The 24,344-nt window shown below is 35.5% G+C and overlaps 1 protein-coding gene across 2 annotated transcripts in view; it reads right to left on the bottom strand.

The window, feature by feature from the left end:
• Positions 1-7,813: 7,813 nt before the first annotated feature.
• The window catches only part of ATAD5 (ATPase family AAA domain containing 5), a 53,759-nt gene continuing 37,228 nt past the window's right edge, over positions 7,814-24,344 (bottom strand). Inside the window, exons 16-23 of one of the 2 annotated variants that reach the window (XM_073235120.1) lie at positions 19,911-20,041; positions 19,360-19,453; positions 18,341-18,405; positions 12,988-13,168; positions 10,950-11,131; positions 9,357-10,216; positions 8,748-8,903; positions 7,814-8,638 (exon numbers count right to left, since the gene is read on the bottom strand). In XM_073235120.1, coding sequence (XP_073091221.1) covers positions 8,560-8,638; positions 8,748-8,903; positions 9,357-10,216; positions 10,950-11,131; positions 12,988-13,168; positions 18,341-18,405; positions 19,360-19,453; positions 19,911-20,041 — 1,748 coding nt within the window. In that variant the 3' untranslated portion in view covers positions 7,814-8,559. Of the gene's footprint in view, positions 8,639-8,747; positions 8,907-9,356; positions 10,217-10,949; positions 11,132-12,987; positions 13,169-18,340; positions 18,406-19,359; positions 19,454-19,910; positions 20,042-24,344 lie in introns of both variants that reach the window. The other variant, XM_017677618.3, reaches the window with a different exon arrangement.

Consider the following 24,344-nt stretch of genomic DNA (forward strand, 5'->3'; position numbering starts at 1 on the left):
TCTGAATAGACCAATTACCAGCAAAGAAATTGAATTGGTAATCAAAAAACTACCTAAGAACAAAACACTTGATGAGATGGTATCACTGCTGAACTTCATGAAACATTTAGTGAAGACCTATAATACCCTCCTCCTTAAAGTTTTCCAAAAAGTAGAAGAGAGAATATTCCCAAACTCATTCTATGAGGCCAACATGCCTCTAACACCAAAACCAGGCAAAGACACCACAAAACAAAATTACAGACCAATATCCCTAATGAACATACATGCAAAAATACTCAACAAAATATTAGCAAACTGAATTCAAAAATACATCAAGAGGATCATACACCATGATCAAGTGGGATTCATCCCAGGGATGCAAGGATGGTATGACCCATGGGATGCAAGGATGGTATGACATTAGAAAATCTATCAACATCATCCACTACATCAACAAAAAGAAGGACAAAAATCACATATCTCCACAGATGGTGAAAAAGCATTCGAAAAAATTCAACATTCATTCATGATAAAAACTCTTAAAAAAATGGTATAGAAGGCAAGTACCTCAACATAATAAAGGCCATACACAACAAACCCACAGCCAACATTATACTTAACAGCAAGAAGCTGAAAGCTTTTCCTTTAAGATCGGGAACAAGATAAGGATGCCCACTCTCCCACTTTTATTCAACATAGTTCTGGAGGTCCTAGCCACAGCAATCAGACAACACGAAGAAATAAAAGGCATCTAGATTGGCAAGGAAGTAGTCAAACTGTCCATGTTTGCAGATGACATGATATTGTACATAAAAAACCCTAAAGAATCCACTCCAAAACTACTAGTTCTAGTATCTGAATTCAGCAAAGTTGCAGGATACAAAATTAATACACAGAAATCTGTGGCATTCCTATACACTAACAATGAACTAGCAGAGAGAGAAATTAAGTGTGGGGAGCGGGCTGATGCCCCTTCCCCCACTTGCTGATGTGGCAGGAATGGAGAACAAAGAACATCCTGTTTACGCATTCCATGAGCAACTGAAGGAGCCCTGCTGTGCCTACCTTTGCCCTGTTACCGCTGACGTCAATAGTGTGCTTGATTGTTTATTGGATAATGCTATTTCCTGGGATAGTGTGCCTATTTGCTGTATAAATACTCTGGACTCTAATAAAGCTTTGCTGGCGACACGCAGGAGTGTCAGCCCTCCCAGTTCTTTCTGTCTTTGTTTTCTTCGCCCCCCTTCCGCACTTCAGGACCTGCTCGACTCAGCGCGGCTGGACGTGTCGATTAAGAAAACAATTCCATTCACAAATGCATTAAAAGAATAAAATACCTAGGAATAAATCTAACCAAAGAAGTGAGAGATCTATTCTCTGAAAACTACAGGACACTCTTAAAAGAAATTAAAGAGGAGACTAATAAATGGAAATTCATCCCATGCTCTTGGCTAGGAACAATTAATATTGTCAAAATGGCCATTGTGGCTAAAGCAATCTACAGATTCAATGCAATCCCTATCAGAAATACCTACAGCATTCTTTAATGACCTAGAGCAAATAGTTCTAAAATTCATATGGAACGACAAATGACCCAGAATAGCCAAAGCAACCCTGAGAAGGAAGAATAAAGCAGGGGGAATATGCTCCCTGACTTCACACTCTTCTACAAAGCTACAGTAATCAAGACAATTTGGTACTGGCACAAGAAGAGACTCATAGACCAGTGGAACAGAATAGAGAGCCCAGATATAAACCCAAGCATATATATGGAAAATTAGTATATGATAAAGGAGCCATAGATATACAATGGGGAAATGACAGCCTCTTCAACAGCTGGTGTTGGCAAAACTGGACAGCTACATGTAAGAGAATGAAACTGGATATCTCTCTCTCTCCATACACAAAAGTAAACTCAAAATGGATCAAAGACCTGAATGTAAGTCATGAAACAGTAACTCTTAGAAAAAAATTTAGGCAAAAATCTCTTGGACATTAACATGAGCAACTTCTTCATGAACATATTTCCCTGGACAAGGGGAACAAAAGTAAAAATGAACAAGTGGGACTATATCAACTAAAAAGCTTCTGTACAGCAAAGGACACTATCAGTAGAACAAAAAGGCATCCTACAGTATGGGAGAATATATTCATAAATGACATATCTGATAAGGGGTTGACACCCAAATTATATAAAGAGCTCATACACCTCAACAAACAAAAAGCAAATTAACATGATTAAAAAATGGGCAGAGAAGCTTAACAGACACTTCTCCAAAATAGAAACTCAGATGGCCAACAGGCACATGAAAAGATGCTCCACATCAATAATCATCAGAGAAATGCAAATTAATACCACAATGAGATTATCACCTCACACCAGTTAGGATGGATAACATAGAAAAGACTAGGAACAACAAATGCTGGCAAGGATGTGGAGAAAGGGGAACCCTCCTACACTGCTGGTGGCAATGTAAATTAGTTCAACCATTGTGGAAAGCAGTATGGAGGTTACTCAAAAAACTAAAAATAGAAATACCACTTGACCCAGGATCTCCACTCCTAGGAATTTACCCTAAGAATGCAGGAGCCCAGTTTGAAAAAGACATATGCACCCTTATGTTATTGCAGCACTATTTACAATAGCCAAGAAATGGAAGCAACCTAAGTGTCCATCAGTGGATGAATGGATAAAGATGTGGTATATTATACACAGTGGAATATTATTCACCCATAAGAAGAAAACAAATCCTACCATTTGCAACAACATGGATGGAGCTAGAGGGTATTATGCTCAGTGAAATAAGCCAGGCAGAGAAAGACAAGTATCAAATGATTTCACTCATCTGTGGAGTATAAGAACAAAGAAAAACTGAAGGAACAAAACAGCAGCAGACTCACAGAACCCAAGAATGGACTAACAGTTACCAAAGGGAAAGGGACTGGGGAGGGTGGGTGGGAAGGGAGGGATAAGGGGGAAAAGCGGGCATTACGATTAGCACACAAAATGTAGCGGGTGGAGGGGGAAGGGACACGGGAAAGGCAGTATACAGAGAGAAGACAAGTAATGATTCTATAGCATCTTACTACCCTGATGGACAGTGACTGAAATGGGGTATGTGGTGCAGACTGGATAATAGGGGGAGTCTAGTAAACATAATGTTATTCAAGTAATTGTACATAATGATACCAAAATAAAAAAAATAACAAGCAGCATACTGATTGGGCGAAGATATTTGCAAATCATATAATCTGACATGGGATTAATATCCAAAGTATATAAAGAACTCACACAGCTCAACAGCATAAAAAAGTCAAACAGTCAAATTTAAAAAGTCCTATTAAAAAATGGGCAGAGGATCTGAACAATTTTTTCAAAGAGGATATGCAGATGGCCAACAGCCATACGAAAAGATGCTCAACATAATTAACCATTAGGGAAATGTAAATCAAACCCACAATGAGACCTCATACCTGTCAGAACGGCTGTCAGCAAAAGAACAAGAAATAGTGTTACAGAAGATGTAGAGAAAAGGGAACCCTTGTGCAGTGTTGGTGGGAATGTTAACTTGGTGCAGCCACTATGGAAAATAGTACGGAGGTTTCTCAAATTAAAAATAGAACTACCATATGATCTACCTATTCCACTTCAGGTAATTATTCAAAAAAAAACTAAAATACTAATTCAAAGAGATACATGCACAGCTGTGTTCATTGCAATATTTACAATAACCAGGCTACGGAAACAATGTGAGTGTCCTCTTGACGGATGAATAAAGAAGACATGATATGCACACATATACACACACAATGGAATATCACTCAGGCATAAAAAGAATGAAATCTTGCTATTTGGAAAACATGGATGGACCTTGAGAGTATTATGCTAAGTGAATTAAGACATATAAGGACAAATACTGTATGATTTCACTTACATGTGGAATCTATAAAACAAAACTCATAGATACAGAGTACAGATTGATGGTTGCCAAAGGAGAGGGATGTGAAGGGTGGGGGGGGATGAGCAAAATGGGTGAAAGGGATTAAGAGGTACAAACTTCCAGTTAGGAAATAAAAAGTCATGGGGGAGGGAGAACCAAGATGGCGGTGTGAGTAGAGCAGTGGAAATCTCCCAAAACCATATATATTTTTGAAAATACAACAAATAAAACTAATCCTAAAAGAGAGACCAGAAGACACAGGATCACAGCCAGACTACATTCACACCCATGAGAATCCAGCACCTGGCGATGGGGGTAAGATACAAGCTCGGGCCCAGCGGGACCCGAGCACCCCTCACCCCAGCTCCCGGCGGGAGGAAAGGAGTTGGAGCAGGGAGGGAGAGGGACCCCAGGACTGTTAAACACCCAGCCCCAGCCATCTGCACCAGAGTGCAGACACACAGTGCATGTGTGGGGTGCTGGATACTAGGGAAACAGGACAGTAAGACCTGTGAGCGGGTACCCCGCAGCCGGCGCACCCGGGACAAAGAAAAGCAAGTGCTTTTTGAAAGTCTTAAAGGGACAGGGACCCCACAGCTGGACGGAAGTGCCCCAGGACAGTTAGCCCAGCAGCTGGGAATCACGGGGAACTCTGGGCACCCAAACCCCCACAGCGCAGCACGGAGGCCCCTCACCGTGATAAACAGCCTCCCTCCTGTTCCCCCTCCAATGTGGCTCTGCCATATTGGAGAAACAGTCTAAGGCAGGCCACACCCACAGCAACTGCAGAGCTAAATAAACCCCATAGCGGCCAGGCAAGATTAGAAGCCCCGTCTGCATGCAGCTGCCCAGCACAAGCCGCTAGAGGCCACTGTTTTCCCAGGAGAGGAAGGCCATAAACTGGCAAGAAGGGACTCTCTCTTACCCAACACATGCGCCAGCTCCCCACAATATCTATCGCCATGAAAAGGCAGAAGAAATTGATACAGACCAAGATCACAGAGGCAAACCCTGAGAAGGAGATAGACCTAACCAGTCTTCCTGAAAAAGAATTAAAAATAAAGCTCATAACCATGATGATGGAGCTGCAGAGAAATATGCAAGAGCTAAGGGATGATGTCCGGAAGAAGATTACAGATATGAAACAATCTCTGGAAGGATTTATAAACAGAATGGATAAGATGCAAGAGGCCATTGACAAAATAGAAACCAGAGAACAGGAACGCATAGAAGTTGATGCAGAGAGAGATAAAAGGATCTCCAGGAATGAAACAATATTAAGAGAACTGTGTGACCAATCCAAAAGGAACAATATCCATATTATAGGGGTACCAGAGGAAGAAGAGAGAGAGAAAGGGATAGAAAGTGTATTTGAAGAAATAATTGCTGAAAACTTCCCCAAACTGGGGGAGAAAATAATCGATCAGACCGTGGAAGTGTATAGAACTCCCAACAGAAAGGACCCAAGGAGGACAACACCAAGACACATAATAATTAAAATGGTAAAGATCAAGGACAAGGACAGAGTTTTAAAGGCAGCTAGAGAGAGGAAAAAGGTCACCTACAAAGGAAAACCCATCAGGCTATCATCAGACTTCTCAACAGAAACAATACAGGCCAGAAGAGAATGGCATGATATATTTAATGCAATGAAAGAGAAGGGCCTTGAACCAAGAACACTGTATCCAGCATGACTATCATTTAAATATGAAGAAGGGATTAAACAATTCCCAGACAAGCAAAAGTTGAGGGAATTTGCCTCCCACAAACCACCTCTACAGGGTATTTTAGAGGGACTGCTCTAGATGGCAGCACTCCTAAGACTACACAGATGTCACCAGAGAAAATAAAATCACAGCAAAGAAAGCAGAGCAACCAAATACTAACTAAAGGCAAAAAATAAAATCAACTACCCACAAAAGCAGTTAAAGGAAGCACAAAAGAGCACAGAATTAAACAACCAACATATAAAGAATGGAGGAGGAGGAATAAGAAGGGAGAAAAATAAAGAATGACCAGACAGTGTTTAAAATAGCTCAATAAGTGAGTTAAGTTAGACAGTAAGATACTAAAGAAGATAACCTTGAACCTTTGGCAACCATGAATCTAAAGCCTGCAATGGCAATAAGTACATATCTTTCAATAATCACCCTAAATGTAAATGGATTGAATGAACCAATCAAAAGACACAGAATAACAAAATGGATAAAAAAGCAAGACCCATCAATATGCTGCTTACAAGAGACTCACCTCAAACCCAAAGACTATAGGAACAAAGAAAGACTGAAGGAACAAAACAGCAGCAGAATCATAGAACCTAAGAATGGACTAAGAGTTACCAAAGGGAAAGGGACTGGGGAGAAAGGGAGGGAAAAGGGTGGGGAAAAAGAAAGGGGGCACTACGATTAGCATGTATAATGGGGGGGGATGGGGAGGGCTGTGCAACACAGAGAAGATAAGTAGTTTTCTACAGCATCTTACTACACTGATGGACAGTGACTGTAATGGGGTTTGTGGGGGGGGATTTGGTGAAGGGGGGACCCTAGTAAACATAATATTCTTCATGTAATTGTAGATCAACGACAAAATAAATAAATTAATTAATTAAAAAAAAGTCATGGGGATGTAATATACAGCATGGTGACTATGGTCAATAATACTGTATCACAAACTTGAAAGCTGCTAAGAAAGTTACCTTGAAGTCCTCATCCTTAGGAAAAAAAATTTGTGACTCTTTATGGTGACAGATAGTAACTTAACTTATTGTGATTATTTTGCAATGTGTACAAATGTCCAATCATTATGTTGTCTACCTGAAACTAACATAAGGTTATATGTCAATTATACTTCAATTAGAAGACAATGAATTGAGAAAAATTTTTTTCTCCAAATCATGCTAAACCTAAAAGATTTAAATGTTTCCCCATTAGAGAGGAAAATATCCCCATTATTTCCTGATTTTTGATCATTTAAATATAATTCCATGGAGTCATTTTACTCTGATTCTTCAATTAATGAGTATTATCAGAATTCTCTACAAATAAAAGACCAAATTAACATGTAAATGCTCTACAGGTAGTCAACTCTTGTATTCAATAGAAAAAACAAATCTGTATACTTAAAAAAAGAAAAGAAGGCTTCAGATCTTATTCTCTTTTGCATAGGGACAAAACCTATAAGATATAATCTATATCCAAACCTATAAATATCCATATTTACCCAGATGATTACATCTGGGACTCCTATTTAAATATTGTATATCACCTTTAAGCCTCAGCCTTTAAATCAATATACTATAAATACAAGAAAAGGCAGAAGTACAAACTTCAAATTATAAAATAAATCAGTCACAGGGATGGAAGCACAGCACAAGGAATATAGCCAATAATACTGTAATATTATTGGTGACAGTAACTACACTATGGTGGTGAGCATTTAATGTATGTAATTGTTGAATCACTATACTGTACATATGAAACCACTATAATATACAAGTATATTTCAATAAAAACATTAAAAACAAGAAAAGGTAGGTTGAACAAATAAGAGGTAAAAGCATATATCTTCATATATACATTTGTAAACAGGTATACAGCTATATTCTTCAACTGAACAAAATTAGGATCCTTATTTTTGAGGTGAAAATACAATTCAGATAATGTAATGAATGTTCAGCTAATATATAATATAAACACTTGAAACAGGAAATTATTTCCAGATACACCTGATTATAAAAATGATTTAAGTGAAATGTGGTATTTTAAAATCTTGTAATTATAAACATATACTTTCTCCAAAAACATAACCTTAAGTGGAAGGGGTTAATATGTAGACACCCTATAGTAGAATCTTTCTGTTACAATTTTAATGAATAGCAGTTGGTCCAAACAGATATTAACATCATGAATATCTTTATGAAATAAAACATCACATATAAAAATACAAGTGAAATAAACATGGCAAATCGTTTGAGTTGGCAAATATACAAGATATTACATATGTAAGATTGCTAAAGAAGATTCATGAAAACTACAATTCTTAATCCTGATTTTACTTTGTCAACACTCAATGATTCAATGGTAAAATACACTAGAGGAGTACACTAAAAATAAATTTATCAGCAAGATCTTACCTTATGAAAAATGCAGCATAATTTCTTCCTTAGTTTTCTTACATACTATATATGCAATTTTGTATTTTGGATTGTGAAAACTTACTTAAAAAAATATTATCCCCTACATAATTTGTATTTACAACTTGACAGAGTACTAATACTTGGTTGGAAAGAGATGGATTAAGGGTAGCAGGAAAGGGAAAAATTTTGTATTAGTTTAGCACTGAAACATCCTTAGAAATATCTTAGTGAACTCTCCCTTTCACAAACAGTGCATTTACATACAAGAACACTCCAAAACAGAATAAATCAGGTAATACAAAAATTCTGAAAAAAACTACAATCATAAATACAATTTATAACCCAAATTCTTTCAGTTTAAATATTTTCACACTAATGAAAAATATACAAATAGTCTTTTATATGTACATGAAGAAAAATAAACACTTCCATGAAAATCAATAAAAAATGTATGTTAAGGACCACATAACAATCCATAAAAGGCATGGTTAATGTGGAATATTAAGGGAAGCCAGATGCCAAAGTGTTCACAGTCTCTTTTGAAATATTAAGATGAATTCCTTCAAGATAGTGCAAGAATCTGTCAAAATTACAAGGAAAAATAGTTTAATATTAATATTTCCATTATATAAGAATATTTCTTAATCTTGAAATAGCTATTTGAAATGTCACTTTTATAGAGGCTTTACCTTCTTTTACTTTTTCCTTGTTCCTTTAGCTTCTCAGTCCTACAAATGTTTCGAAGAGTTGGCAAGTATTCAATTATACTAGCTTGCCTATTACTCAGGTTCAGAAGTGATCGGCTAGAAAATACACTTTTAATGACTGCTACCCTCTTCCGCACACTGCTGTAAATTAAAAGTAATGCATTACTTTTTACTTTCAATGCTCCAAAAATGCAACAATCCCAAACACAACCAGCTTCTCATCTGTTTCTTCCTCCTTCTGGTGTAGACTAGGTTAGATAGATTCCAGCTTAACTTCCTGTATCATTTTCAACACATCAACCACTCCTATACTGAAAACTCTTTAATGGCTACCTGCTATCGGCGACAGCAAACCCAATATCCTTTTCCTGTCATTCAACAATCCCCCAAATCTAGCCCCCCAATCTCACACTCTTTCTCTTCCCAGAAATCAGGCTGGTCTCCTGAACTGTCTCATTAGATGACACATTAATATTAGGGTTTACAATGATCAGTAAAGTTCAGTATTTCAAAATTAGTAAGAAAAAGCTAATAATTTTCCCTTTACCCTTTATATTGAAAAATGAAAAGTACAAGGAAGTAATAACTTACTCTGTATTAGCCGCTGATTGACTAAAGTACACATTGCTGCGCTTTTGTGAAACACAGAAAGTGAGTTCTTTTGTTTGGTCTCTTCCTAATTTCTTGCAAGAATGCAAGGTTTCCAATGCTTTTGAAATAGTAGTTGAACATTTAGTAAAGCTGAGAGCTTCTACAGCTGCCTTTAATTCTCCAGAGCTTTGAGAAGTCCATCCATCACTAGTCTCGAGACTAAACTCATCACAAAGACCACTTTTAACCTTTCCGTTTGTCCAACTAAAGTCGTTTTTACCAAATTCCTTTTGTTCCCTTACATTCGTTAAAAGAGCATCTAAGAAGGACATGTTATCCATGAACTCAGTGAGAGAATTTAAACAGTGAGAAACAAGGGCAGAACATTTTTTTTCTGCTGGTGTTTGAGGACAAGGAATAGATTCAATGTTAGACGCTAAACATTCGTTTGGTTTCTTTGTCTCTGAATTGCTTTCTTTGTCTCTGGTTTTGCTTTCTTCTGAATTTAAGGAACAAGATGCAGGGGAAAGGCTAGATGCATCAAAAAAGTCTAGTGCAGTGTCAAATAAGTCACTGTCATCTAGAATTACCATCTTTCTCTTATGTTTCTTTTTTTGTGACTTTTTCAATGTCTTCTTTGCTTCTGAATGTTTCCTAACAAGACGCTTCACATTTTTTGTAGCTGCCCTGGTATCCACATTTATTGATGAACCACAAAAGTTTTCTGTTTCTGGAATTACATCAATAGGTAATGGTAGAATGAACTCAAGATTACTATATAAGAAATCTACATTCCGCATTTGGAATTCTGTAAGGAGCTGGATGAGTTTATGCCATTCTTCCCTTGTTCTGATTTTGTGCTGAAAAATAATTTTGAGGAAAAAAAGTTATAACAGTATATACATAGTCTGACCATTTTTCCACTCACATGAATATAGTGTCATCCTTACTCTATCTTGAAAGAAATGGGTCACTACCCTTCATAATTTTATTAACCTACACCCCCATAATACATCAAAATAGTACCATGAATCTAAAAAAATTAATTTAGACTGTCAGTTTGAAGAACTGAATTCTCATAGGTGAAGGAGATTAAGAGGTACATACTTCCAGTTATAAAATAAATCAGTCATGGGGATGAAAGTATAGCATATGGAATATAGTCAACATTGTAATAACTTTATGTGGTGACAGATACTTATGGTAAGCATTTCAGAATGTATGTAATTGTCAAATCACTTTGTTGTACACTTGAAACTTAATATATGTCCATATATCAATTAAAAATAAAATAAAGAATTATCTAATATTTAGCATGTGCCCCAATTCAAAACAAGTTCATTTATTTAAAAACTACTTTTCTGAAATTGAAATTGTCTTTTTAATCTAAAACATTTCTAAGTTCTATTCTAAATCCTGTGATGTGCATTTAAAGCAATGCCTATATACCATCTGTCAATGTGGCAAATGTGTGTTAAAATCAGAAACCAGAAGCCTATAAAAATTACAGGCAAATTTGACATTAACATCCAAAAGGCAGTAGGGTTGGGAAGATGAAAATGAACATAAATTTAAATGAGACATTGAAAATACCTTTAAAAATGAAATTAAGTCTTCAGAGGGAGAAAAAATATTCTTAAGGCCAAACAAGGTCTCAGCACAGCCAGTATCACATTTGGGAAGGTCTATCAGGTTTGTTTTAGTATTTTTAGTCTTATTTTTGGAATCAGGGTCCTCTTCAGAGGAAACAAGTTGTACATTTCTGCCACTTCCTCCTACAAAATTAATAAAAGAAAATCTTAGCTATCCATATTTTTCTTAGCTATCCATATTTTAAACAAATTGTAGCAAACAATTTAAAAGCTAAGACCCTTAGGCATCTATAGGACCTATACCTCCTTTTCTTCTTTTCCACAAATGTATTTAATTTATAAAATACAATACTACCATTATCTCTAGCAAACACTAGCTAAGTGGGATGGTGGTGGTGAGTTTATGAGACAATCCAATAAAAAAAAGTGCATGGATTGTGAACAGGCAAGTCAAAGAAATACAAGCATTTAATAAACACAAAAAGATACGCAATTTCCCTAGTGATCATGAAATGCAAATTAAAATGCATATTTGTTTTTCACCTCTTAAACCGGCAAAAGAACTAATAACCTAGTTTTGTAAGAGCTATATATAAATGAGCCATCATAAACTATTTGTGAGAGCATAACTCTGTACGATTATCTTTGGAGGGTAACCTGGCAATACCTATCAAAATGCAAAATGTAAATAGCTGTGGGCCCAACAACCATACTTATAGAATTCTCTATGACAGATGTATTCACAGATGTGATCAGGATATATATATTAAGATACTCATTGTATACATTAATGACAAACTGAAGATAACTTAAATGTCCTCTGATAGGTAATGATTGATTAAATCATGTCATTTCCATTCTATATTATGGAATAGCACACAGCTATGAAAAAGAGGGACAGAACTGTACATATTAACAAACCATCAAGTTTTTAAAAAGCAAATTGTTTAACAATATATACAGTTTGTTAGAGTATAGATTAAATTAGTAGGTAACAATATTTTTGTATGCATTGATAAAGATCTAACAGTGGCTACCTTTAAGAAATGGGTCTTTTACTTTTTATTTTATATACTGCACTGTTCGAATTTCCAATGAGTGTGTATCTGCGTTTTTCAAAAAAGAAAAGAATGAAATGCTGTTAAGATCTTCAAGAAAAGAAACAATGTTACACTTAGTTTTTGTCTTTGAAAGTTCTTGGTATAGCATTTTACATCCAGTAGTATGGTGATACTTATTACTAATTTGTTTTTTATAACAGGATATTGTCTAGAGCTTATCATATTCACTTCTAAGAAACAATTAATGCTACTAACTTACATTGAATTAATTATATAGGTTTGTCTACTTCGAAAAAGAATATTCAAATTTTGAACTAATCAAAGAAAAAACGGATAGGGGATTAATATTACAGAACTTCACCTTGGCTTTATTTAAATATTTGTGTATTTCCCAGAGCAGGATCTGTAACTACAGAACTGTAACTATGGAGCATGGAAATCACAAACTATGAACTTCTTCAGGAAAGGAACTGTGTCTTATTCATGTAAACACAAGACCTGGCACAGAGAAAGTCCTCGATAAATGTCTGTTATTTGAATTGGGTAATGATGACTGAAGAACAATAAGAAATAAAGCATTTGTGAAATAAAATTCTTAGGAAAAATGGAATTTATAGACTATTGAAGAAGCTAAAAGGGAAATTATAATAAAAGTCCTATAAAAATATTTATGGAAAAATCACTAATGTTTTTTAATAAGGGAAAAAAGAAAGTTGCTAAATAATATAATTCTATTTGTTTATAAGAAAATATATTTTTATAAATTTATAAGTAACAATTTGTTCCAGGTTCAGTTTAATTCTATTTACCCACATTTAATATTTATAAAACTTTTCGACATATTTGAGATGTTAATTTTTAAGATCAACATGATAACTAGATGTTCAAAATTTTTACAATCTTACAAATACTTTTTTTAGAATATATTTTAACATAGCATCCCATTATAGACATTTCTTTTAAGACAGATAAACTTACGACAAAGGGTTAATGGTCTTTCCTTTAAAAATCCACCTCCACTTCTAATCCAGAATTGTAAATAAAGGATACTTTTTCTGATATCACAAGTAGTTGCAGATAACAATGTTACTAAGTCTTTTACATCTGTTCTAAAATTCTCAGTCAAGCAGATGATCTGTAGGTAGCTGGCAACATTTAGCTGAGATAGATAAAGAGAGAGAGGAAAGAAACATGGTCAATTGCAGAGTTAACAGAAACACATCAGTAATGCATACCTAAAAGTGAGACAAATTTTGCTAGAACAGTATCTTAACAGCTCTTTGAGAATGAAACTGATCTAAAAAAATATAAAGGTATATGCTATCAAATTTAAATTATTGACATACACTTTTATTAACTGTATACAGTCTGAGACAGTAAGGAAACTTTATGGGAGATTCTCCAAACTGAACCCAGGAGGCAACTTTACTAAACCTTGAGAAAATCTTAGGACTAAATAACAGTATAACTTGACAGAATATTTTACAGCCATTAAAGTTATAGATATGAATACTAGAATACTGAAAAATACATAAGTGATTTAAAAACCAGAGTTAGAAAATTGTATCAACGTATGCATAGCAGCATAAATGTATGTAAACAAGAAATGGAAGAGGAAAAAATGAAAAAAATGTGATCAATGGACCAAGTAAATTTTTTCATTTTATTTAAAGTTCCATTAATATGCTTATATTTTTTTGTTAAACAAAAAATGTACAATTATCCTTTCATTGTAGTTTATGCAGTCTTTTACCTTGAAAAGCTAAAACAAATAAAATTGTATTTACATTTCACAGATATTACAAGACCCTAGCATTTTTTCTTTATAGTGAAAAAGATCATTAAAAAAATTTCCCTATAAAACCTTTGACTTTATTTTACATATATGTGTATATATACATATCCTATACATACACATATCACTTCTGCACACTTCTGGGACTTCTGCTTCCCCCAAACTGGGACTTCTGCTTTTAGTAATGAAGAAGTGCCTACTATCAGACAAACCCTGCCTGCAATAATAACTATAAACTCTATTACCAACTACAAATAAATATAAAAAAACTATCTGCCTAAAGGCACAAGAGAATAACCAAGGGCAAAGAAGAATGGAAGGAAATCAACACTTGTAAACAAAAGTAAACTTGAAATGGATCAAAGACCTGGGTGAATTCCCTACCCCCACTCAGAAACTGATTTTTGACTGGTGGTTGGATGCAGCAGTGGTGGCTAGAATTCAGACAGAAACTCACAGTGTTACTGGCTTGAACCAGAGGACAAAGTTTGGGATGCCTGCAGCTGCTGTAAAGTGAGAGGGGAGGTCATGAACTTAAGAGATACAGAAATTCTAGCTACAAAGAATGTGCATCACTGACTGATGTTTGAGTGTACATGTTTAGCCTCTCAAGGCAGCCCAGCTAAAACTAAAGGGCTGAATGCAAATTTTAGCTGCTACATACTATAGAATACTTGTTCAGAGGAACATAACAGAATCCAGAGTGTCTGAAATGTATCATTCATAAAGTACAGGATAAAAATCTAAAAATCCTAGAAATACAAAGGAATAAGACAGTAACCAATACCTCAGAGACAAGACAATCAACAGAGACTGACCACAAGTTGATGAGGATGTTGGAAATAGCAAAGGGTTTTATAACAGATAGTAAAACTATGCTTAAGGAAGACATGATCACAATGAATAGGAAATCTCACCAGAAAAACAGAAGTGATAAGTAGCAAACAGAAATCGTAAAACTAAAAAATAAAAGTTTAATTGGATGGGCCTCATGGAAGAACACAGGTGGTAGGAAAAAAAGTTGTCAGTAAACTTGAAGACAATTCAATATAAATGATCAAAGTACAAAAAGAAAAAATTTGGGGCTGGGAGAACAGCACACCTCAGTGCATGTGCAACAGTGCAAAATGTCTAACATACTTGTAACTAAATATCCAAGAGGGAAAAACAGAGAAAATGGGCATAAAATAGATCTTGAAAAAAATTAGTCTAAAAATTTCCATAGTTAGAAGAATGACACATATTTAAGAACTGTAGATATCCAAGAACCACAGCAGGATAAAAATGAAGAAAGCTACCACCTGGGCACATCACAGGCAAACTGCTGAAAACTGAAAGTCGAAGCATCATAAAGGCAACCAGAAAAAAAATGACATATTACATAGGAAGCGAAAAGAATGAAAGAAGAGACTTTTGACATAATCTGAAACAATGGTGACCAAAAGACAGAGTACTATCTTTAAAGTAGTAATGGAAAATGGAGAACATAGATTTCTACATCAAAGGAAAATATCCTTTAAGAATGAGGTAAAAACAAAGTCATTTTCAGGTAAATGAAATCTAATCTAATCCATTGCCAGCAGACCTGCTCTATGAGAACTGCTAATGAATACTTCAGGCTGAAGAGAAACAAAGCCAAAGTAAAACTTGGATCTTCAGGAAGGAATGAAGCACTTCAGAAATTATAAGCACAGTTGTCCCTTGAACAATGCAAGAGGTAGGGACACCAACTCCCCACACAGTCAAAAAGATATATATAGCTTTTGACTCCCCCAAAACTTAACTACTAATAGCCTACTGTTGATCAGAAGCCTTACTGATAACATAATTAACACATATTTTGTATGTTATGTGATTATGTGCTGTATTGCTACAATAAGTAAGCTAGAGAAATGAAATTCTTTTTCAAACTGTTGCAAATCTCCAAAAGTTTCCAGTATATTTATTGAAAAAAAATCCAGGTATAAGTGGACCCATCACTTCAAACCCATGTTATTCAAGGATTAACTGTATATGGGTAAGTATAAATGTCTACTTTTATCCTTTTACTTTCTTTAAAACATATATGATTGGTTAAAGCAAAAAAATACATATGGCATTGTATGGGGAAGTTTATAATGTATGTAAATGTAAAAACATTTGAGAGCTAAAGCATAAAATGGACATACTTTTGCAAGGTCCTTAGATTCTCTGAAAATTAGTACAATGTTAAAGTTCAATACATATGAAAAATTAAGAATGCATATTTTAATCTCTGAAGTACTTTTTTTAACTATTAAAAAATATGTCCTATGTAAGAGAATGAAACTGGATTATTGTCTAACGCCATACACAAAAGTAAACTTGAAATGGATCAAAGACCTGAATGTAAGTCATGAAACCATAAAACTCTTATAAGAAAACATAGGCAAAAATCTCTTAAATATAAACATAAGCAACTTTTTCCTGAATGCATCTCCTTGAGGAAGGGAAACAAAATAAAAAATGAACAAATGGGACTACATCATGCTAAAAAGCTTCTGTACAGCAAAGGACACCATCAGCAGAACAAAAAAGCATCCTACAGTATGGGAGAATATATTTGTAAATGACATATCCGACAAGTGGATAACATCCAAAATACATAAAGAACTCACACACCTCAATACCCAAAAAGCAAATAACCCTATTAAAAAATGGGTGGAGGATATGAACAGACACTTCTCCAAAAAAGAAATTCAGATGGCCAACAGGCACATGAAAAGATGCTCCACATCACTAATTATCAGAGAAATGCAAATTAAAACCACAATGAGATATTACTTCACACCAGTTAGGACAGCCAACATAGAAAAGACTAGGAACAACAAATGCTGGCAAGAATGTGGAGAAAGGGGAACCCTCCTATACTGCTGGTGTTAATGTAAAACAGTTCAACCATTGTGAAAAGCAGTATGGAGGTTACTGAAAAACTAAAAATAGAAATACCACTTGACCCAGGATCTCCACTCCTAGGAATTTACCCTAAGAATGCAGGAGCCCAGTTTGAAATATGCACCCTTATGCTTACTGCAGCACTATTTACAATAGCCAAGAAATGGAAGCAATCCAAGTGTCCATCAGTAGATGAATGGATAAAGAAGATGTGGTACACATACACAGTGGAATATTATTCACCCATAAGAAGAAAACAAATTCTACCATTTGCAACAGCACAGATGGAGCTAGAGGGTATTATGCTCAGTGAAATAAGCTAGGTGGAGAAAGACAAGTGCCAAATGATTTCACTCATCTGTGGAGTATAAGAACAAAGAAAAAACTGAAGGAACAAAACAGTAGCAGACTCAGAACCCAAGAATGGACTAACAGTTACCAAAGGGAAAGGGACTGGGGAGGGTGGGTGGGAAGGGAGGGATAAGGGGGAAAAGTGGGCATTACGATTAGCACACATAATGTACGGGGGTGCACAGGGAAGGTAGTATAGCACAGAGAAGACAAATAGTGGCTCTGTAGTATCTTACTATGCTGATGGACAGTGACTGTAATGGGGTATGTGGTGCGGACTTGATAATGGGGTGAATCTAGTAACCACAATGTTGCTCATGTGATTGTATATTAATGATACCAAGATAAAATAAAATAAAATAAATAAATAATATGTCCTAATCCACAGTGACAGAAAATAGAGTGGTTGTTGTGAAGGCAATGGTTAGGAGACAGGACAAAACACAATGGACCACAGGGGAATCTTCTGAGGTAATGAAAATGTTCTTTATCTACATTTGTCAAAATTCACTGAAACATGCACTTGCAGTGGGTGAATTTTACTGTATATAAATTATACTTCAATAAAGCTAATTAAAAAATGCAAACACACACACACAAATGGATACAACTACCATGGCTGAAGAAGACTGACAAGAGCTGCTAGAATTCTAATGCACTGGAGGTCTCGAGATCTATTTGGCACAGTCTTAAATAGCTAAATGACATAATGCATATGACACCATAATTCCATTGATACAATAGTATGGTTAAGTCTAAAAAACAATGTTAAGTAAAAGAAACCAGATACAAAAGGACACATAATATTTCCTATTATTTGAAATTTCAGAATAGACAAAACTAATATTACAGTTAATATACATTAGAATAGTGGTTATCTCTGGTAGAGTGCTGACTACAAAGGGCCCAAAGGAACTTTTGGAGGTGACAGAAGTGTTCTGTATTTTTATCTGAGTGATGGTTGCAGGGATGTTTACATATGTTCACATTTATAAAGTTGTGTACTTAAGTCGTTTTAACTAAATGTAAATTTCACCTCAATAAAGCACTGTTACTACGAAAAAAAACCTAATGAACACTGGAGTGCAGTAAAAATTTGAATTTTGAAAAAAATATTTTTAAAGCAAAAAATAAAAATAACAGAAGTTGCTTAAAACTCAAAATTTTAACATCTCTCTTAGTAACCATGTTTTAAAAATATAACTATCATAATAAACTACCTTTCATATAACTGTGATACATAATTTATGATCACCAAAATTCAGAACTTACCAGCGAAGGAGTACTGAAATTAATTTCTTCAAAGCAGCCATCAAACATTAAACTAAATGTGGGATCTGTATGGGGAAAATTTTTTTTTTAATAGTTAGACCAGCTAAGTTATTTTTTTCAGTTATATTTTATGAAAATATTCTATATTTCTTCAGTAATGAAAATAAAATATGCAAATTATAAATCATTAAGGACCTGAATTTCTATCTCAACCTAAAGTAAATATGATCTTTTAATTAAACTGCTATCTAACTTGTGATTAATGATTCTTATTGATATTTTTAGAGTATAATCACTAACTCAAATGGACCATTGATCTGTAAGTGAAGTCTAATATAAACACATTTTCTGATGGAAATCCATAGCCAATATATTCTACTGAATATCTACAATGAAAAACATTAGAAAACATTATTATAATATTTATAATAAAAATAAGAAATTGTATGAGTTTTAAAATTAAACATTGAATAGGAACTATTAGAACTAGGGACTACCTTAGCTAAAATATGCAATAACCCATATGGAAGTGTTATCAGGGATTAAGGAATGGCTAAATTCAATGTTAAGGAACTGTAGAAAGGTTGGGTTGCATATAAAATTTTGACCAGTTAATAAGGTTTGGTGACCTAATTACAGGTGTGAGGAAAAGGCAAAGACAAGGGTCTGTTATGTTCCTGACCACCAAACCTCTTCACTGGCTAGTCCATAAGTCTATCTACATTCTAGGCTGCTGTCACTTTCATAAATAACTAATTCAACATAAGTGACTCAAAGGAGTATCTATTTTTAGTCACTGCTATTTGCAAAGTAATATATTATTTTTATAATTATTCAAGGCTGCAAATCAATAGCAAATTTGATTAAATCTTAGTTTAAAAAATAACTAAGGACACTTGTCATTTAAAAAAAAAAGACTTCATTTATAGATGAATTTTAAAGAATATTTCTAACTAAAATTAGAAGCTTTCCCAAAATACTTAACCAAAAGTAATTAATTGTAACTCACTGTTACCTACCACTTGTAGTAAGGATTACAGGTCTTTTAGTTGTTGCCATGAATGTTTTGATTGCATTCAAAAAGCCAGCATCTTCTTCAAAAATGACATCAACCTAAGAACCATTTATTAGAGTATTAATGTAGTGAGTAACATTACACTTCCTGAACATCACTCGTGTATATGTGTAATAGGTATGTCTATTAGTGACAAAATTTATGAGTTTATGAACAGTATGAATTTAGCTCATGCTGGAAGGTTACTTCTTACACTATCAAAAGAATAAAAAATTATCAAACATTAAAACAAAAGAAATGCAGTCACTTGTAGATAAGTGAGTCAGAATAGTTTCTGTAATCATTAAACAATAACTAAGAACACCAAACTGCATTAATCACCTTTCTGAAAAATTCTTCCATAGTTGACAGTTTCATTAGCTTTAGTTTCAAATAGATACAAGTATTCCTGACTTTCTTGGCCATTTTACAATACTTTATAGTTAACACATACGATAATCTATAGGATAAATTTTTGTCATGAGATACCATGAATGCACACCTCTGTAAGCCTACCTCTTCAAAAAGAATGAGAGATGTTGCATTTTTCCTGTTGGGTTCCTCAGGTCCAAATTCTCTGACATTTGAATTAGTTGTGTTTATAGACTTAGTCTTAATAATTTGCTTCTGTTCAAAAGATTTGATTCCTGCATAAGTAAAATATTAGTATTTTAGATAAAAATCAATTTTTAGTAGAACACTGGATATTTCCACAGAAGAAACTCAAAACTGAAATCCCCTATCAAAACTGAAGAGAGGAGAAAAGACGGCGGCGTAAGAAGTGAGGCAGAAACCTCTTCCCAAAATCACATAAAACATGAAAATACAGCAAATACAACCAATCCTGAAAAAGTGACCTGAAGACAGCAGAACAGACAGCCTACATCTAGTGAAAAAGAAAAGACCCCACAGAAAAGGGTAAAGTAGCAAATCCATGATCCAGCAGCACCCAAGCCCTCCCCCGACCCCAGCCCACAGACGGAAGGGAAACAGAGCAGGGATGGAGTAGAAGCCCAGGACTGCTGAATGCCCAGCCCTGGAGATCTGCTCCAGGAGCACAAACCCCCATTGCATGGTGCTCTAGAGATTAGTGGGGTTGGAAAGCAAAAACAAGCGGGATATTTTGACAGACTGAGATTCTAGCTGCTTGTGGAGAACAGCTATGCAATACCAGCACCCCTGGGACAAAAGAAAGGTGGGCAGTTTGAAGGACTTCCTAGCAGTGAGAGGGGTACTAAAGGAGCAAAAGAGCTTGCTGCTCAGGAGAAAGGGCAGGTAGACAAAGCCTTCCTGGCACGCTCATCACAGCAGGTTGAGAACTCTCAGGAGCTCCAGATGCTCCATCCCCTTGGCTGGCAACTGCACCCAGGCCCCCCCATCACAGTAGGCAGCCTGCCGCTCCTTCCTCACAGCAGGTGCCAGTCCCACTCACCTGCCACCCCTGCCATTGCACAAGGCCAACCACAGAGCGGCCATGCCCATGGCAGCTACAGGAGTGTAGCACAGAGGCTCCTCCCTATATACACAACCCACTAGGTCTGGCAGTGAAAGCAGGTGACACAGCCTGGAAGGCAGGAAACCCTCCCAACCAAGCTTTTTCCTCCCAGCAGGCCCCAGTTCAGCTTGAGTAAAAAAGACCCCTGCCACTGCGGCAGGTGCAAGGCAGCTCCAGAGAGTACAGCTTCTGGGCACTAGAGGGAGCTGCTATACAAAGTTATTACTCCATAGGTAACACTAAAAAAATGAAGCGGCAAAGGAATATGGTCCAAACAAAATTACAAGAAAAAAATGCCAGAAAGAGGAGATTAGTGAAATAGAATCACCAATCTTCCTCACAAAGATTTCAAAATAAAAGTCATAAACATGTTCACAGAGCTACAGAAAAACATTCAAGATCTCAAGGAGGACTTAAAGAAAGAGAAAGAAACTTTGAAAAATGCAGTATCTTAAATAAAACACAAAATGGAGGGATTTAAAAGTAGGTTATATGAGGTACAGGAGACAGTAAATGAAACAGAAATTAGAGAACAGGAAAACAAAGAAGCGAGGAACAGAGAGAAAAACAGGATCTCTAGGAATGAAAGAATAGTACGAGAGCTGTGTGACCAACACAAAGGAACAATATTCATATTATAGGGGTACCAGAAGAAGAGAGAAAAAGGGACAGTAAGTCTCTTTGAAGAAATACTTGTTGAAAACTTTCCCAATCTGGGGAAGTAAATAGTCGCTCAGGTTATGGAGGTGCAGAGATCTCCCAACACAAGGAACCCTAGGAAGACAACACCAAGACATTTAATAATTAAAATGGCAAAGATAAAGAACAAGGAGAGAGTACTGAAAACTGCCAGAGAAAGAAAAAGATCACTTATAAGGGAAACCCCATCCAGTTATCAGCAGACTTCTCAGCAGAAACCTTACAGACAAGAAAGAAGTGGCATGATATATTTAGTGCAATAAAACAGAAAGGCCTCGAACCAAGAATACTCTATCCAGCAAGATTATCATTTAAATTTGAAGGAGGGATTAAACAATTTCCAGAGAAGCAAAAGTAGAGGAAATTCACCAACAGATCATCTCTACAGGGTATCTTGAAGGGTCTGCTCTATATGGAAGTGCCCCTAATGCTCAAGAGCTGTCACCAGAGAAAATAAAATCACAGCAAAGGAAGTAGACCAATTAATTACTAAGCAAATACAAAATTAAATCAACTACTCAGAAAGTTCAACAAGGGACACACAGAGTACAGAATATGACACCAAATATAAAAAGAGTGGAGGAGGAAGAAGGGGAGAAAAAAAAAACCTTTAGATTGTGTCTGAAATAGTGTAATAAGCGACTTAAGATAGACTGTTAGATAGTAAAGAAGCTGCCCTGAACCTTTGGTAACCACAGATCTAAAGCCTACAGTGGCAAAAACTATATATCATTCGATAACCACCCTAAATGTAAGTGGACTGAATGCACCAATCAAGACAGAGAGTTACAGAATGGATAAAAAAAACAAGAACCATCTATATACTGCCTACAAGAGACTCATTTCAAACCCAAAGACATATACAGACTAAAAGTGAAGGGATGGAAAAAGATATTTCATGCAAATAATAGGCAGAAAAAAGCAGGCGTAGCAGTACAAAATCGATTTCAAAACAAAGAAAGTAACAAGAGACAAAGAAGGACATTACATAATGATAAAGGGGTCAGTCCAACAAGAGGATATAACCATTATAAATATCTATGCATCCAATATAGAAGCACCTAAGTGTCTGAAACAAATACTAACAGAATTAAAGGGGGAAACAAAATGCAATGTATTCACCACACACTCTGAAAGACACATCAACCAGACAGAAAATAAGCAAGGATACAGGCACTCAACAACACATTAGAACAGATGGACCTAACAGATGTCTACAGAACACTCCACTCAAAAGCAGCAGGATACACATTCTTCTCAAGTGCACATGGAACATTTTCCAGAATAGACCACATACTAGGCCACAAAAAGAGCCTCAACAAATTCAGAAAGATTGAAATTATGCCAACCAGCCTCTCAGACCACAAAGGTATGAAACTAGAAATAAATTATGCAAAGAAAAAAAAAAGCCCACAAACACACAGAGGCTTAACAACACACTCCTAAATAATCAATGGATTAATGACCAAATTAAAACAGAGATTAAGCAATATATGGAGACAATGAAAACAACAACTCAACAGCCCAAAATCTGCAGGACGCAGCGAAGGCAATTCTAAGAGGAAAGTATATAGCAAACCAGGCTTACCTCAAGAAACAAGAACAGTCCCAGATGAACAGTTAAAACTCACAATTAATGAAACTAGAAAAAGAAGAACACATGAGGCCCAAAATCAGTAGAAGGAGGGGCATAATAAAGATCAAAGCAGAAATAAATAAAATTGAGAAGAATAAAACAATAGGAACAATCAATGAAACCAAGAGCTGGTTCTTTGAGAAAATAGGCAAAATAGATAAACCCCTAGCCAGACTTATCAAGAAAAAAAAGGGAGTATATACACACAAACAGGCTAAGAAATGAAAAAGGAAAAATCACTATGGATACCATGAAAATAAAGAATTACTAGAGAATACTATAAAAAATTATATGCCAACAAATTGGATAGCCTAGAAGAAATGGACAACTTACTAGAAAAATACAACCTTCCAAGACCAACCCAGGAAGAAACAGAAAATCTGAACAGGCCAATTATCAGCAATGAAATTGAACTGGTAATCAAAAAACTACCTAAGAACAAAAAAGCTGGCCCAAATGGCTTCATGTTGAATTTTATCAAACATTTAGAAAAGACCTAATATCCATCCTCCTTAAAGTTTTCCAAAAAGTAGAAGAGGGAATACTTCCAAACTTATTCTATGAGGCCAGCATCACTCTAATACCAAAATAAGACAAACACCACAGAAAAAGAAAATTACAGACCACTACCCCTCAATAACATAGATGCAAAAATATTCAACAAAACATTAGCAAACCAAATTCAACAATACACCAAAAAGATCATCCATCATGACTAAGTGGGATTTATTCCAGGGATGCAAGGATGGTACAATATTCAAAAATTAGTCAACATCATACACCACATCAACAAAAAGGACAAAAATCACATGATCATCTCCATAGATGCTGAAAAATCATTTGACAAAACTCAACATCCATTCATGATAAAAACTCTCAACAAAATGAGTACAGAGGGCAAGTAGCTCAACATGAGTAAGGCCATATATGACAAACCCACAGCCAACATCATACCTAACAGTGAAAAGCTGAAAGCTTTTCCTCTAAAATCAGGAACAAGACAAAGATACCCACTCTCCCCATTTTTATTCAATATAGTACTGGAGGTCCTAGTCATGGCAATCAGACAACACAAAGAAATAAAAGGTACCCAGATTGGTAAGGAAGAAGTTAAACTGTA

This window comes from Manis javanica, chromosome 4, assembly GCF_040802235.1.
Source record: "Manis javanica isolate MJ-LG chromosome 4, MJ_LKY, whole genome shotgun sequence".
Taxonomy (NCBI): Eukaryota; Metazoa; Chordata; class Mammalia; order Pholidota; family Manidae; genus Manis; species Manis javanica.